This window comes from Alexandromys fortis, unplaced genomic scaffold, assembly GCF_014885135.2.
Source record: "Alexandromys fortis isolate MF-2015 unplaced genomic scaffold, M_Fortis_MF-2015_v1.1 scaffold_66, whole genome shotgun sequence".
Classification (NCBI taxonomy): Eukaryota; Metazoa; Chordata; class Mammalia; order Rodentia; family Cricetidae; genus Alexandromys; species Alexandromys fortis.
The window spans coordinates 755,785-773,726 of record NW_026067950.1 but is presented as its reverse complement, the minus strand read 5'-3'; the positions used below and the strand labels follow the sequence as shown (position 1 = coordinate 773,726).

Genomic DNA, 17,942 nt, shown 5'->3' with positions numbered 1-17,942 from the left:
TTTACAGCTAGAAAAAGAAAAAAACTGACAGATATAAAAGGAAAGAAAGGAAATTCCTGTCATGTTAAGAAAACATAGTAATGTTATTTCATAGTTTGATAAAAAAAAAAACTGTCAGGGAAAAAGTAAGGAAAAATCCTGGAACATCACCAGTTAACCAGACCAAAGCATTGATAAAATTACAGGCAATAATTGAGAATTTTCTAATTCTCATGCAGTGATGATTTAGACCATATACCACTGCTCAGAATGATCCTTAATGAAACTCTTGCAGGGATTATTATCTAATCATAATAGAATAAAATTACATAGCAACATAAAGTATTGCTTTTGAAAATTCTCTCATTCAAAAACACTTCTACACAACTTTCATGACAAGAAAAATAAAAAAATTATATTAAACAATGATTCAAATACAAAATATCAAATTTTGAAAATGTACTTAGAGGGGTACTCCTAAGGAAGGATATGTCTTTAAGACTTTGTATTTAAAAAGAGAAATTATTAAAAGTCAGTGACATGTTTCATCTGAAGAAACAAGAGAAATAAAGCTCTAGAAAACCAACTGTGGCAAGAAGCAGTAATAATAAGAGAACAAAAGAACCGGGAAAGTAAATTAACAGCAGAGAACATTGAAGAAACTCTGTAGCTTCTTCCATGTGTGCAGGAAAAGATGCATAAAACTAGAAAGGGGGGGGGGGGGCTGGAGAGATGGCTCAGTGGTTAAGAGCATTGCCTGCTCCTCCAAAGGTCCTGAGTTCAATTCCCAGCAACTATATGGTGGCTCACAACCATCTATAATGAGATCTGGTGCCCTCTTCTAGCATACAAACATACATGGAAAGAATGTTGTATACATAATAAATAAATAAATCTTAAAAAAAAACTAGAAAGAGGGGCCTAAAGGAAATGAAAATATAAATCACTAACATCAGGACTGAGACATGTCCGATTTCAACAACTACTAGAAGGACAACCAGGAAGTATTTTATAAACATTAGACTAGTGTTAACAAGCTACAAAAATAAGTATGTTCTTTGGAAAACAAAATTTGGCACACCCTACAGAAAAAAAAACAAATATTAACACGTTAGTTATAATTAAGTCATAATGTGAAAGTCTCCGCATCACTGCCAACACCACTACAAAAAAAAAATTAAGACACAGAGAGTTCCATTTATGAATTTTCTAAAGAAGAAAGGAACGTGTTTATTAATCTCATTTATTAATTATGAGTATTCATCTTACTGTATGGGCCACACTAGTTTGGCTCTATGGGTTATAAATGAACAGACTATGGGAAGCTGGGAGGTTATGGCTTTAGAGGGGCAGCTGGCAGGAATAAATAAATATTCAAAAAATATTTCAAAATATTAATAAATCAAACAATGATAAAAGTATTTAGAAAATAACGTAGGAAGAAATATTTCTCATTTTCCGTAAAGACAATATTTCCTAAAAACTCATCTCTCTTGAGCAGAGATGTAATAATGAGCCTCCATAAGCATAATTTATTTATACATACTATTTATACGCATATGTAATTACATACAAGCTTTTACATGTCAACAAAGACTCAATAAAATGATTAAATAAAAATTAATAGAATTGTGATAGTGGAGAAAATAATGTACTCATAAAGCCAAAGTTTAATTATAAAAATTACCCTTTGTGGCTATTTTGGAGAAATAAAAATGGAGAGAAAATTAGGACTTAGTTTTTATCATTTTTAAAATCAATTTTAAAGTAATCAGTTTTATAATAAATTTCATGTTCATATAGATCATTACACCCTGTCTCAATAACAAACAAACTAATGTGAAATTCTTATGAAGTTATATTAGGTGGTAGAAATGAGCCCCCTTTGTCACCGCTCACACTCACAGAAGGTGTGGTGTGCACACACCCGCCTATGAACCCAGGACAAACTTGTAAGTCCTTGTGATATGCATGTATACTAAATAAAGGTAAAATAGGGCTGGCAAGATGGCCCAGAGGGTACAAACACCTAGTACCACACCAGATCACCCGACTTCCGTACCTAGAATCCATGTTATGAAAGGAGAGGACTGATTGGAACTGACACCCCAGGCTGTCCTCTAATACTTTAGGCATGCCATGGCATAGGCATAGGCCCCCCACGCACACGGGTAAATAAAAGATAACGGTAAAATCATAAGCATATTTGCTAAGAGGTTTCTGATGTTTGACCAGTGAAAACACACTGAAGTTTGTGTAAATTACTGTGTCCGTTTTAATTTTTGAAAACCCTGCGTATGCTTTCAGAAGACAGTCTATATACATGTCACAGAGGCATGACCTGAGCAGTTTACATACGCTCAGACAAAACACTGAAATTGAACCAATTTTATCATTATTTATATAGTATAATCACATAAATACATAAATTCACATAGATTCATTTAACTGTTGTTCAACTTATTTTCACTTATACAAACGCATACCTTTTATGAAGAATACCCTTCAAATACAAAAACATCACAAATATTATAAAAACTGCAATTTTCTAAAACCTTAACTGTTTTGCAAATGGATTTTTATGCAGACATAAATGAGTTTCCATTAAAGTTTAACAAAATGCTGTAAATTCAGATTCTATGATCCCAATTGAGATTTTTCTTAAATACAATTTGTGAGTTTATTGTTTGTAAACAGATCAATCCCCGCTCAGAGATATGAATAGAAAATACAAAATCAATTTCCCCCTCAGTGCGTTCTGCCCTACGTTGTGTAGTTGCAACTATTGAACATCTGTGAACTTGGAATCCCTAAGTCTGATGCCCAGACAACACCAAAGGCATGCCACTGGTCTTATATACCCAGAGGCTGCCAGTCAGCTCTGCTTTCTCCTCCTAGTCTTGGTAATGGTTGCTACGCACGAGATCAGACTCTACCTATACCATCAGTAGCTACGTCACTCTCACTGTATCTTAATCACCAGTCTTATAACACGTGGATGCAACAGGTAGCTTTCATTTATGTAGAAATGTTGCTGAAATCAGCCAGGAAACTCTTTTCAGGAATGGATGACCACTGATATTAATTATAAGAATAAGGTTTGCATTTTTCCTAACAATCTAATATCGTGGATATCTTCCAAAGTTTTGTAAGCACACTCCCCATGTGGCTATTCTTAGGAAGGTTGTCTTTGTTTAATATTCTTTCCCAGCAGGTTATACTTTTTGATCTGGCTTGTTGTCAACTTTTGCCTCAAATTTGGACAAAAATAATGCTAAGTTGCCAAAGAATAAAGAACACAAATTACCAAAAACACTGATTTTAAAGCATTTGACAATTTCACACACACAAAATAAATTCAGAAGCGTCCTTAGTCACCTACACCTAAAGTGTGACAAAGAAACTTACCCCGGTTTTGTGTCATTCACAACACAGTGGTAGGTAAATGTTCCAAACATTTGAACTCCTAAAATCCCATACAGAAGTAGGAAGAAAAGGAGGAAAATCGAAACACTCCAAATTTGTTCTCCTGATCGCCTAGGGAAAAGAGAAAAGTTAGCTCGAATAGATTAAAAACACCCTCCAAATTTTCCATAAATGTTCCCCTTAATGTATGCACCAAGTTGTGCTTACTTTAAAATATTTGTAATTCTTGTCCTCGGCAGTTCAAATCGGAAATAAATCCTGAAAGCCCGGATCATAATGAGTGGTCGTGGGATTCTCAGCATGCCCCACGGTGACATCTGATCAACTATGTCAGCTATTTCAAATACCTACAGGTGAAGAGACACACAGACTTAGACTTCGCCTTAGCATTGATCATTGCAGTGGAATGTATAGGCAACACAAGAGTGCTCTTTGAGTTTCGCCTGTACCCTCATTGTATTCGACCAAAGATCACACTCGACATTATAGCTACCTTAAGAGAAACAAACACATCAACTAATGTAAGTCCCCTAATCTCCATGTTCTGGTTCTCCAAGCCATCGTTTTTTATCATAAAATAAAATGCCAACTTTTGAGTTATTCTCACTTATAGTGTCTTTGAATAGCTAGGAAACAATAGAATAGGGAATCTTTGTAATGTATTTGGTGTTGTGCAATATCTATTTCAATATTAATAGTTTAAAATAATTTTAATGAGGATTTAGTCCAGAACTTAAAATTTCCTAAATTTAACTTTTGATTTTAAAAATTAGGTATCTCACTCCAAATCTTTTATTTTTTTCATTGACAATATGTTTATAGTTGTTTCATGAGGAAAAACTACCTTTAATATTGATTTTAATTTCTTCGAAGAACTCACATTTGCAATTAACAATAATTTAAATGCTGCAATTCATTTTCTATCCATGATCATGTAAAATAGACATATAGGAAATTACATAACCACATTTGAAATGTATTCTTCAATGTTTCTAGGTAAATTTTGGAGTGGAAAATAATGCCCACTTTCCAAAGAATCTCTTTGTGATTTAAATATATTTAGTTACCTGTAGCACAAGGGAAACCCAGAGGCAAAAGACCATGAATCCATCAAAAACACACCAGCGATCCTTCACATACGAGCTATCACCCTGAAAATAAATTCCATATAGATTGTCAGGTAAATGAATTAATAATTTTTAATTCTGTGATGGGAATGGTCAAAGGTTAATTCAGTACAAACTATTCATAACTTTCGTATCACAATGAAACAACTTCAAACGGTATTTTTTAGCACTATAAAATGGCAAAATTTAAAGCAAATAATTTATAAAATGGGAATTTATAGAACTCTGAGTTCAGGACTCTAAAAGGAAAGTATTTGTTCTATTTGTAATGATATGCGGTGGCAGTGTTAGGTTGGACTGCGGAACCCGTTGCGGTGGGGCGGGGGACAAACATGCCATCAGACAGCTTACATGGGAAGGAAGTTTATTGGGGAAGGGAGGGAAGAGAGAGAGAAGGGAGAGAGAGAGAGAGAGAGAGAGAGAAGGAGGAGGAGGAGGAGGAGGAGGAAGAGGAAGAGGAAGAGGAAGAAGAAGAAGAAGAAGAGGAAGAAGAAGAAGAAGAAGAAGAAGAAGAAGAAGAAGAAGAAGAAGAAGAAGAAGAAGAAGAAGAAGAAGAAGAAGAAGAAGAGGAGAGTGGGAGTAGGCGGGGCTTGTCTCTTAAAGGGACCTTTACACCTGCATACAGACTGACTACCTTAGTGATGTAGCAGCCATAGGACCCTGGCTGGCCAGGGTACTGACTAAGTGCATGCAGAGGTGGCCACTCTGCCTCTGCCAGGTCCCCAAGGGGCGGGGTCAGGTTTGCATTTGCCTGGATGTTTGCCTGGATGATAACATTAGCCGCACACACCCAACTTGTAGTAACAGAGGGCAACTAACAACATCAGGTCCTAGGCAGCTAAGGCCTAGAGCATACAATAGGCAACATGAAGCCTTTATAACTGCTTGATCCTGTTATACATGGATGAGAATTGCTGTTAGCAGGAAAGATAACCAGGCGGTAGCATTGAAGGAGAAAATTTCCTGTCTTTGCAAAGAAAAGATACGGTGACATTAATTGGGAGGATGTGGTCAAAGAAAATGAAGATGCATTGCTTTCATTATTAATAGGGCCTCTATCCTGAGATTAGAATGTATATTTCAATAAAATGGGATTTGAAATGAGAATTTCCCTCTGGAATAACAAAGTGTCAAAAAAAATGGAGGGCAAAGAAATCTGGGCTCTGGGCAGAAATTGTCACGCTTGTCAAGAAGGTTATGAGTTATTCAAGACCTGTCTGTCAGTTGTAAAAGGTAAACAATTGAAGGCTGCCAATCAATTATCCAGTGTAAGAAACTATCTTAAAGTGCCTTGTAAATAATTAAGGAAGAGAGACACCACCTGCATTTAGAGAGATAAAATGTTGCAATCACAAATGATACATACTGGCAGCTTCATAATTATCCTAGCATCCTGGGGCCCTTGTGTTAGTATGTCTTAGCATTGCTAATTATTTACTCCAACAGTGTTTAGTAGATGTTTATTTATTTATTTATTTATTTATTTATTTTTGCTTTTTGAGACAAGCTTTTTTTCTCCATAGCCCTGGCTGTCCTGGAACTCACTCTGTAGACCTCTCTGTCCTCAAATTCACAGAGATTTGCTTGTCTCTGCCTCCCAAGTGCTGGGATTAAAGGATGGTCTTTAACACCTCAAATATACATAACTTCAATTAATTGGGTATTCCTTTAGAGATTTATTCAGTAGGAGTAGTTCTGGGGAGAGGCAATCAAAAACCTTCTCAGGCACAAATTAGATCCTGTTATACATGGATGAAAACCCCTCACTCCTCTTCACTGACCATAGTAAGTACAATGGGGAGTGCTCCTGCTGGGCTCCAGCAGTCGGGCTCCAGAGTGCTAGCACCTAGAGCACCAGCCCTAATCCATCTTTGGTTCAGCAGACACCCTTCTTTTCTCTTGTCGCCCTATGTGAATCTTGTCTGAGAGTTTCCAAAGGATACAAAGCCTATGTCAAACTTGGTTGGGGGAACCCCAGAAAAACCAGAGTAAAGTACCCCCTTTATTGAGAATTTGCACTTGGCATTGTTCCTTTGGAAGTTAATCAGGTTATTTTGAAAATATGGAAATCAATTGGCTAAGGTGTAAATTGGAGAACAATAAAAGAAGCTCTGGACAAAGGGAAAGTGTTCAGCCCTTAGGGATGGATCCACCCTGCAGCCAAGAAAAGCTAAATTCATTCTTAAGGTACCTCTGAGTTTTATTTCCAAGAACCTGGGTGAACCCAACATTCACACCACAACAGTATAATCTCAAAAATAAAATAAATGATAAAAAAATGAAACATATTCATGACATCACTTTACATGTGTAGATAAACACAAACTTCAGCCCTATAAATGAACAAAGCCAGCATCCTTTTGCAAGTTGTTGTGAGTGAAGAGACAGGAGAACTGAAAAACAGTGGCATACTGCTGGCAAGCGGATTAAATAGAAAGTTGTTAGCAGACAGCTATTTAATTAATGTTTTTAAAACGTTCACATATTTAATTGAAGACAGCAAAGCAATTTACTTGAGAAATATGGGATTTTTCAAGACATCTCTGTGGAAAGATACATTTTTATTTTGATGTTTTATCCCTAAAAAGTCTTTGTCATGCAACTATAAAAACAAGACAATACACAAACATAAAACTACAAAACAATAAAATTTAAATTAGTAACAAATTTACTGTGGCCGGTAACATTTTACTAACAGTGAATATTAAAACTTTCATTTTACAATCAAGAGTGGAATGTCAAATCCAACTTGCTCTGATATGCATACTGAAGAAGTGTGTGGTACCAAATGATGAAGATATGGTTCGGATTTCAGGTCATAAAATCAGCAGCTGACATCACTCACTTAGCTCTACACTCTAATGACCAAGTATTATGATCTGTCCTGTCAACTGGTTACCCTGTCCCCTTAAGCTCGCTCTCTCTCTCTCTCTCTCTCTCTCTCTCTCTCTCTCTCTCTCTCTCTCTCTCTCTCTCTCTCTCTCAGGAAGAGGTAGCTACTGCCTGTCTGTCTCTCTCTCCTCCTTCCCCCTTCCTTTTCCTTTTCCCTCTATAACCCACTAAATAAACTCTATGCCCAAATGCTCTCTGCATGGTACCTGTATGTCACCTGCAGTGGTCTCCCACCCACTAGGACCCTCCGGGACCTCTGGTGGTGGGACCTGCTGCTAGTCCTCGGGGAACAGGCCCTGCTTGGGACACCCACCATTTTTTAAAGAATAATGAACGCCAAGGATCAGGAAAATGAAAAATACTTAAACTTTGGTTCAGGACAATCAGATCACAGATTTAACAGAAACTTCAGCTAGCATTTAATCACAAGTTTTAATGAGCTGTGATGTTCTGACTACTTCAAGATAATATTAGCAATGCAGAATAATTAAAGTTGACACTACATGTGCATCTACTCTAATTATTCCTAATTAAAAGTAGAAATATACTTATCTGGTTTTCATTTTTAATTTGCCATTTTCTTATAGATTGAAATCAGAAAAATATTTTTGAGTTTGGTAAATAGTTAAATCAAATACAATATATGAACCTGTGTGAGTCCTGAATCCAAGAAACCAACTTGAAGGTATTTATAACAATCAGGTGAGTATGAACATCAACTGGCAGTTAACCTACCTGAGGAGTTACTGTTAATTTCACCTTATACAATGATGGTGTTTTTGGAAAGCAAGTGAAAACATTATCAGTAATGCATAGGGAGTTATTTCTGGCATGAGTTAAATAGCTTAGATTTTCTTTAAAATGATTTTCAATTGTTGATTTTTATGTAGGTTGTGATTCATAACAACACATTAGAAAGACACACCACAATGCATAATAGATAAAGAGAAGCAAAGAAAGTGACAGCTGATTCTGTGTCAAGAATCATTATATTGAGGCTTCCCACTTCTTGAATGGGGTCTTACATGCCTCAGAACTTCCCCCAAGACATAAGAGACAAACTGAGTCAATGTCATTTGTCAAGCCTTAAAGTCCACACTGTACTACTCTCTCTAGATGGAACAATGTAGGCTACTCCTGGGGCAACATCTTTCCATATCTCTGAACAGGCTAGTGCTACAGGACCAGGATCTTGTATCAAAACTTGTCCCTCTTTTCTTTTTTTTTTAACTTTTATTAAAAGTTTAATTTATTTTTATTTCCCAAGGGTATCAATCAGATAGATACACATATTCTTTTTATTTCCAGTTCCCAGAATCCTTTATCTCTCATTTCCTCTTTTTATCCTTTTATATCTTCAAACCACCTAGGTTTATGAAATCCAGCTAAATGTCATCATGCTCTGATTTTATCAAGTGACATTTATCTTGTGTTCAGTACATCAACAAATATTAAAATGCCCCCCTTGAGGGTCCGTAGCCATGATAGTCCATGGCTTTATCTGTGTGTGGCACAATACACCCAATCCTACACTCATGAAGCACATACTTAAAGCAAATAGCTTCTTTAAAGATACCCTAAGGCTTTGTACCTTATAAAATGCAATTAAATTTATGTGGCATGTTTCTACCAGTTTTTAGAATTATGCTCCTAAAAAATTTCAATCACAATAATATAAAGATGTGTTGTACTTGGATATTCATACAAGAATATTATTGAGCTGATTAAAATATTCAGTGTTTTTAGTTTGTAACTTAATTGACAAGGAAATACTCACCTTGACAATACCCCGGATGTGCATTTTTGCTATCATCTCTGCAGTATAGAGAAACATCAGTAGAGTGTCCAAGGTGAAGGTCACGTACTGCAGAGGAGGATAGTGCTCGAAGGTCATGGGTGTGTTCATGCACACGGAGATGACACTGACGATGGCGCAGATGCGGAGCAAAGAGTGCACCCACTGCAACAAAGGCCAACGCTGCTTTAGGACACGAAACTGGGGCCTTTGGCTCGTCTTAGAAAGCATAGTATTTGGAACACACACTTAGGTTAAAATAGGCCACTAGTGCAGAGGGGAGGGAGAAGGGAACATCTACTGAGTTCATATAGCACACTCAATATCTTCACACGTGTTATACTGCCTATTTTCCACATGAGCATACCATGGTTCTGAAAAGATTAATAAACATCCTGTGGTTATACATTAATAGACGCTAAACCCAACGTTAATCTGAAGGTCATTAGACCACTCTGTGGGAAGTTCTTCTTCTCTGTTCTCTATGTAATATAGCAACTTACTCTCAATGAACCTGGCTGTGACTTTTCTTTCTTTGGCACCAGGAAGCACCTAGAATTAGCAGCCATGTTCTACTTACTGTAACTTCTCTAGCATCTTAAACAGTGGTCTTCCATAGTAGAACATAAATGATTTTTAAAATGGATTGATATAGAACACTTCTATACACAGGTTTTTAAAAATATATATCACACAGTATCTCCCTACATAAAAGACACTTCTGGGCCGGTGAGATCCCTTTTGCCTTACAAGCCTGGCGATTTGAGTTCAGTCCCTGGCACCTATTGTTAAAGGTTATAATAAACTTCTAAAAGCTGTCTTCTGACCTCTACTCGCCACACACCCACCTGTGCGCGCGCGCGTGCACACACACACACACACACATTTCAAAACAGTTAAAAATAATTTCTAAACTTATTGTAGAAAAAAAGATAATGAGTAAGGGTATCTCTTTTTGCAGAGAAAACATTTTGAACATAGTTAGCCTACAATCTCTTTTAAAGTTAAATTTTATGCAGTTCCAGACACACATTGATATACTGTCTAAAGATTTTAATTAACTCTAAAAATAACCCTAAACTAAGAAGAAATATATAAAAACAAATGGGTTTATATTTAATGTACTCACATACACACTTTCATTATAAAAGTAATGCCTAGGATGAAAAAAAAGGGTTAATCGTATCTACATGTTAACCTCATGGAATTAATATTTCTACTAAATTACTCAATGCACAATTTTCAAACATAACAAGTATTATTTATTGACTATCATCTTGGATATACATATGCGTGTATCTGTGTGTGTGTGATTATGTTAATTTGCTAATTTTATACTCCTTCTTAGGGGTATAGTTTAGTAATGGATCATGCAGCTCCATAAACCAGCAAACCTTAAACTGAAAATGAATAATGTCCGACAGAACTTTGGGAAAACTCAGATACTTGTACAATGATGAGTAGAGTTTAGTATTTGCCCAAGTATAACAATATTTACATAAAAACACAATGCCAGCAATTCTGTATCACAAAAGACACATATATTTCAATGTATTTTAAGGGTTGATGTACTGAAGTTTTCAAACACGAAGTTTGAAAAACCCTTCAATAAATGTCAGAATGTAAATTCAACCCTATCTAGACTACTCCAATAAATAACCTAATTACTAGGTGATTTGAAGCGTGTGCTATTTTACAACAAATTGCCTTTGAGCTTGAAGAGTTATAATTAATCATTAGTAATTTCAGTGAGTGACTCTGGGGTTATAACCATAATTCCATCTTTCAAAGTTTTAGATGGTTTTTTGATGAACTAGACATGAAAAGAATGTTAGTGAGTAGTTTATTTTCTAGTCAGTTTAGTTCTCCAAATATGAATAGAAGACCAACTATGCCTCTAGAAATGCTGGTCTTTGGGAACATACAAAGAGCATAATCAATACATAACCAATTTATAGTAGAGTAAGCAAGATATTATACATGACATATGCAGTTTCTCCTCAATATCTGTTCTGATAGTAGATGTTCAACTATGAGGGGACCTGGGAATTTTCCACCAATGGATAAAGTTTATGTACAGCTTACATATATTCTCTGGTATATTTTAAATCATTTTAGAATGATTCAAAATACTTAAAGTTATGTAAAATGGTGTTGTACTGATCTCTTTCTGAAAGAACAAAAAGGAAAAATACATACATGGTCATTACAGATGCAAGTTTTGTTCAAATATTTTCACTCTGGTCAATAGTGGGTAAAGAACAGAGGAACAAATATCTGTATGTGTGTATACATGTTCACTTATATTCATAGAGAAATCTAAAATTGGATAAGTGAAGAGAAGTTCATTCTCTCTGTTTGAGGAAGTGGCAAATGAGGAGGATGTAAAATCTAGATGGCCCTAATGAATAAGGAGGTTTTACCTTATCAAAAGAAATGAAATGGAACCCTGAAGGCCAGAGCGTATGAGTAAAAGATATCAGTACTGATAACTAGACAGTATAGGATAGCAGAGGGTTCCAGTGGGTGATGTAAAGACACGGGAAAGGGGTGGTCACTAGCCAGAAGAGAGCCTGCTCACACAGAACTGTTGATGAAATGCCAACACATTTTAGTTTACAGTGGGAGTTCCAGGGATGTTTCAATAATCATAAAGCAGAAGGATGATGTCACCAGAGAGTGCAACATACAAAGACTGGTGAGCGGGCTGTGGAAGTCTTCCAGGGGCAGGCTAGTGAAGCTCAGGAGGAAATCAGCCTGCCTATCTTTGTCCTCCATAGGGGTACAGCAAGCACTGTGAGACCCCCAGGTCAGTTTGTTTCATTGTCAATTTGTTCCGCTTCAGCACTTACAACTACAAGTTTAAGAAGGAAGTCACTCCTACTCTACTGTATGGAGCTGAATTCCCCAGATTTAAGAGTGAGCTTCCTGGTTCAGCCCCAACCGTTATACCCTATAATATGCAGTGATGCATGGCATGATAGGTCTTCCCCTCATGTTCAACATGCATGAACTTGTGAGATACTAGGCACATGTTTGAATCAAAGTAAAGACTATTCAGAAATGGACCGTATTTTGCAACTTTCTCCACCTAAGTAAATTACTATTGAACATGATACAGAAAGATGTGGGTAAGAATAGTAGTTCATCTTGGGTCAGACTGGGGGTGGAATTATCTCTACCCTGTGTAATTTGAGGACAGTGTATGCAGAGCAGGAAGGGGACCAGAAGGCAGATTACAGATGTCTTACACTGTATCTTCCTATGTGAGAAACACATAGCAACACCTCATCCTTTCAATTTGAATCATTCTCAACTCAACCACCAGACTCCAAGACACATTCACTTTCCACTGCAGCTCAACCATAGTTCAAAGCTAAAGGTACATAAGTTTTAAATTTATTAATGAAATAACTTACTGGTTTATTAATCCAGAGTATGTCAGCGTTGTCTGACAGAGATTCATCAGGACCAAAGTCAGTAACTGGCTGGGCTTCGACCCTGGAGCTTTGCTTCCTTTTGAGCATGCTGAAGTTAGTTTTGGGAGTCAAGTACAAGACCAAAGTCTGGGGAAAGGAAAACGGAAAGCTTTATTAGCCACTTAACCTACCTCCTTTCCCATCAAGAACATTGAGTCTTTCATGCATGAGTTATGCTCTGATAAATCACACATGTGCTCTACGGTGTTATATATAAAGATGCACATATATAGACACAGAAAAATAATGAGATAAAATTGATATTGATAAAATCCTATTTTCTCTTTCTAGTCTAAAAAATTATCTTAAGCCGGGCGGTCGTGGCATACGCCTTTAATCCCATCACTCGGGAGGCAGAGGCAGGCGGATCTCTGTGAGTTCTAGGCTAGCCTGGTCTACAAAGCTAGTTCCAGGACAGGAACCAAAAGCTACGGAGAAACCCTGTCTCGAAAAAAAAAATTATCTTAAGAATTTCAAGAACTGTTTAGAGACAACTAGTGTAAAAGAGTTGGAACAAAATTACTTGTCTCATAGAAAACACAAATTACTAGAAATTTCTTTGCTTTGTGAAGCTACTATCATGGCCATGAGAACAGAGATTTCTTCTATCATTTTAATGCCATTTACATGCTTGTCCTGTTCCAACCATAATCCCAATATGGTTTCTCCATTTTGTCCTTCTCAGGAAGGGTGAAGGCCACAGACAATAGGGAGGAAATTCCGCAGTTGGAAGCTGTTTTCATTTTTTAATCAGTGGCCATCTAAAGTCTAAAGTCCCCATGCTCTTTAACAACTGCACTAGAAGATGAGATGCTAGTTTGCCACCTGTTTCCACAATTGCACACTATCTACATCCTATTATGTATGTCACCTCCCTGTGGACATCACTGCTACTTTCTCAAGTTAGCAGCCATTGAAGAAGGGCCTACTATAAATCAAATGACAAGCAATTGCAGCATGATTCAAGCATTGTCAGCACACAGTTCCCTGACCACCCTTCAGTCCAAAGTTACATGCCCTGTTTGATTAACACTATACCAAGCCTTGTTTGTCTGTCTGTGGTTTTCCAGACAGGGTCTCACTCTATAGATCTGGCTTGCCTTGAACTCATGTAGATCTGGCTGATTTGAAGTTGTGGCCACCTGCTTCTGTGTTTTCAGTTCTTTGTAAAATTGTATACAGTATAACCAGCACATTGTATTCAACGCACAGTGAGATGTGAACACACTCTAGATTTAAACAAGGAAGATAGATCAGATGGGATTGAGTCTTAAAGAGAAAAATACGTGTGATGAGTTTTGGACAAGGATTGCTTAGTGCAGTTAGTGGTGACATTTTATTTACCCTTGAAATTGACTTGCCGGGAAAAACCCCTTTCTGTTTGTTTCTTAGTTGCTGCTTTTTAAGTTTTTGTTAAAGATTACGTCTTAGTACACAGCCCTGCTTATTTAGAACTTACTATGTAAACAAGGTTGTCCTCAAAGAATCAATGATCCTGATCCTGTTGCCTCTGTCTTTCAAGTACTGGAGTCATAGAGTTTACCAAAGAAATGCCTTATGGTTTGAGTATGAAAAAAAAAAATCCAGGCTTGAGATAGGTGACAACTTGACTAACGCTGTCTAAGCAAATGAGATTGGAAACAAGTTCATGATTACAAAGCCACAAGTGTTGAGAGCTGGCCCTGGGTGTGCTTAGCATGCTTAGGAGGACAAATGAGGCAGATGACAAAGGACAGCACTCTTCAGGCAAGGAGACAGTAATGGGACTTGCGAGTTAGGAAAATGTAGCCATTTGAATACCAGGAAAACCCACTCACCCCCTCTCCTCCCTGGTGATCCAAGCTGCCCTTGGTGCTCGAAGACTCATCAAGGATGACAGTGAGTAACATTTAGCTTCCCTTAGATAGAAGAGGAACAAAAATGTGTTTGTAAGGAGTGTAACTATATGCACTTGCAATTTTCACTGGGAAAGAAAATAAAATACAGTTCAGAAACTTTGAGTATGATTTTCTGTATCTCGGTGTCCACTTCTGTGTGCTTTTTGCCATATGAGCTTCAATCCATCTGAGTAGCTGACTTTCCCTAATCTTCCTAGTCCCAGAGAAAATCAAACTACTTATCTTTAGAGTGTGCAATGTATTTCCAAACTGTTGTTACTTTGAACACAGAATTTAAATATTGGCTTTGTTGTAGGTTTCACTAATTAATTTTATATAATTGGAGTTAGGGACTATTTGTTATAATCTGTTTGCCTGGTCTGTTGACAACCTGGGTACCCTGTCCCTTTAAGAGAAAAGCCTAGCCCACTCCCAATCCCCTCTTCCTACAAGGCAAGCAGATCTCCCGCCCCCTCTAAGGCCTGCTCTCTCTCTTTCTTCCCTCTTCTGAAGAGGTAACTACTGCCTCTCTCCCCCCACATCCCCCCCTATATTTCCCCTTTCCCTCTTCCCTCTTCCCTTTCTCCTCCATAACCCACTAAATAAACCCTACACCCAAACTCTCTCTGCATGGCATATCTGACTGTCTCTCACTGACTGTGGTCTCCCACCCACCAAGGGGACTTGTTGAAGCCTTGGGTGACCTGCCGCTGCCCCTTGTGGGACCACTGCCCCTCGTAATACTGGTCCCCCACCACCTGTTTATAAATAACATCGGTGCTGTGAACTCAGCAGGCTATCCCTTGTAGCTGAAGACTGCTAGGGGTACTGTAATATTCTAACTCTTCTTCTATATGATCTCTTCCAACTTAAACTCTCTGGAATTCTACACCCAACATCAAATAGTAGGTCCCTCCCGCATATCTGGCCATGCCTCCATGAGTATGCAATTGCTCAGCAGAGGTTTCTCTATGTAAAAATAGCCCAGTGCTGGTCAGCCACTTGCCCATTGGGCTTAAAGCACCTCGCTCGGGCCTCTGACTATACATGATGATGTAGAAGTTTGGTTTGTGCCCACCCATTCTCACAGCCCGTGGACTTTGAGTAACGATCCAAAGTTTAGCTTGAGCTGTGGTCCATGCTGAACTTGCAGGATGCTAGAGTTCTCTCTCTCTGGATCTTCTCACCTTACTCATGGAGACTGTGCCCACCCGACCTCAGATATCAAGCTACATAGTTGTCTATTATCAGCTTATATTCTGCCAGTGATTGTTAGTTGGAAATACAGCCTACTGTCCCGTCACTGATGGGCCCTGCTCCACCTCATGGGTTTAGCTCCAGTTCCTGGCTTGGCGGTGTTAAGAGGCACTCTGTCCTGACATCACCCAACCCCCATCACCATGTTGCCTCCCACCACAGCTGCAGAATCTGTCTCTTTTCCATTCATGGACCCCTGTTTCTACCACTGCTGTGCTGTGGGCAAAAATCCTAAACCTGTACCTTCTACCAGCCCACTTCCCAACTTTCTGTCAGTCTGCTGGGACAATTGGTAAGACTGCTCCCTTTGGACCTAGTGCCTCTCCCATGACTGCCCTTTCTCGGCCTCAGGGCCCCTTACCTATATCTGATAAACAGCCCTCAACTGCTCAGAGATCTGGGAAATATGGCGTTTAAATGTTTAATTATTAAAAGACTTTTCATAACAAAAAGAGACAGGTTGGCTCCTAGCAACAGCGCTCTATTCTCTCCAAAGAAGACAGAAGACAGGTGGTGCAAAGCAACATCTTCCTGCAGTTTGCTTCATCAAGTGAAAGTGCTAACCACTGGGAAAAACTGCCTTTCATCGAAACTGAAGATCTCCAGACAATGGACAGAATCATTGAAATTGACAGCCTAGCTGCTCAGGTCAAGGAAGGCTTATCTTCCTACAGATTTACTCACACACAGGATCTTCTGGAGTCTGGCAAACCCTGCTTCTAACAACAGAATACAAATACAGTCCTGACGCCCTTGCCCTCAGTGAACATGGAGGACCCTGAGGAGTGGCTCTGGGTGGTCAACTGAGTAAGTTCTCTGTCATTTTTTAATCAATAACTCCTTAAGTAAAATTTATCCTTCTCAAAGATCTCTGATGCAGTTTGACAACTGAGAGGTTTTGTCAATTTAAAAGGACAATATCTTTATAAACAAATTTCAGTATAACTTCTATATGTGTTCTAAATAAAAGATATTTTAAAATATACAAATACCAGTTATTAAAATGTGTACCTGCAAGTTTTGAAGGTGTGAGGATAAATGCCCACAAATAATCTGCCATCCCAATTCCCTCAACCTGCTATGCCTAACTTCCCACCTTTTTATTATAAGAAGAAGATGGAGCTGTTATAATCTGCTGGCCTGGTCTGTCACCTGGGTACCCTGTCCCTTTAACCCCCACCCATTCCCAATCCCCTCTTCTGCCAAAGGCAAGCAGATCTCCTGCCTCCTCTCCAGCCTGCTCTCTCTCTCTTTCTGTACTTCTTCTGAAGAGGTAACTACTGCCTCTCTCCACCCCTTTTCTCTGATTCTCCCCTCCCGCTACTTCCCTTCCCTTCCCCTCCATAACCCACTAAATAAACTCTATACCCAAACTCTCTTTGCATGGCATATCTGTCTGTCTCTCACCTGCCATGGTTTTCCACCTGCCAAGAGAGACTGCAGAGGCCTTGGAGTGATCCACCATTGCCACTGCCCCTTGGGGTACCGCTCCCCAACCTGTTTATAAATAACACTCTTGACAGTCAATGTAAATGTATGCACAATATTCAAATGATACTTGTTCTCTGATTAACTGTGGGGTTGGGGGACACATCTGGTAGCCCTAATTTGAGACATTTCTTAAATGACAGGCTTCTACTTATCTGGAGAATGTTACAAAATATTTTTGAAGTCCGTTAAAAAGACAAAAGAGGAAGAGAGTCGATCCATCCACAATGGTATTCAAAGAGTACACAAAGAATTTTAGAAACCCAGCCCTTATCACTTTTCCACAGAGACAGGAGAGATTGATGGACATGTGAATTCCATTTACCTTTTATTACCAATATGCTACCTGAAGAAAAAGTGACTTTAGACTGATTTATCTACAGAAATATACATAATTTACTTTTTAAGTATCCAGTTGGCTATATTTGATCCATCAAAACAGTTAGACTATAATTGAATGACACCAGCTGTCTGTCACTCACACTGATGTTCCCTTCAACATGTTACCAAGTCTGACAGTGCCCATTAAAGGATCTGTCTAAACTCCAAAGAATCTACACATACATTAAATCTTATCGAGCAGGTCCAGAATGACTGGAAGTTTAACTCCTTTAGTAATATT

At 38.2% G+C, this 17,942-nt stretch overlaps 1 protein-coding gene across 2 annotated transcripts in view; it reads right to left on the bottom strand.

Annotated features, from left to right (window-relative positions):
- The window catches only part of Nalcn (sodium leak channel, non-selective), a 259,437-nt gene that overhangs the window by 226,793 nt on the left and 14,702 nt on the right, over positions 1–17,942 (bottom strand). For both annotated transcript variants that reach the window (XM_050150391.1, XM_050150392.1), the window contains exons 2-6: positions 12,639–12,785; positions 9,202–9,384; positions 4,473–4,556; positions 3,613–3,752; positions 3,388–3,516 (exon numbers count right to left, since the gene is read on the bottom strand). In XM_050150391.1, the coding sequence (XP_050006348.1) occupies positions 3,388–3,516; positions 3,613–3,752; positions 4,473–4,556; positions 9,202–9,384; positions 12,639–12,746 (644 nt within the window). In that variant the 5' untranslated portion in view covers positions 12,747–12,785. The remainder of the gene's footprint in view (positions 1–3,387; positions 3,517–3,612; positions 3,753–4,472; positions 4,557–9,201; positions 9,385–12,638; positions 12,786–17,942) is intronic.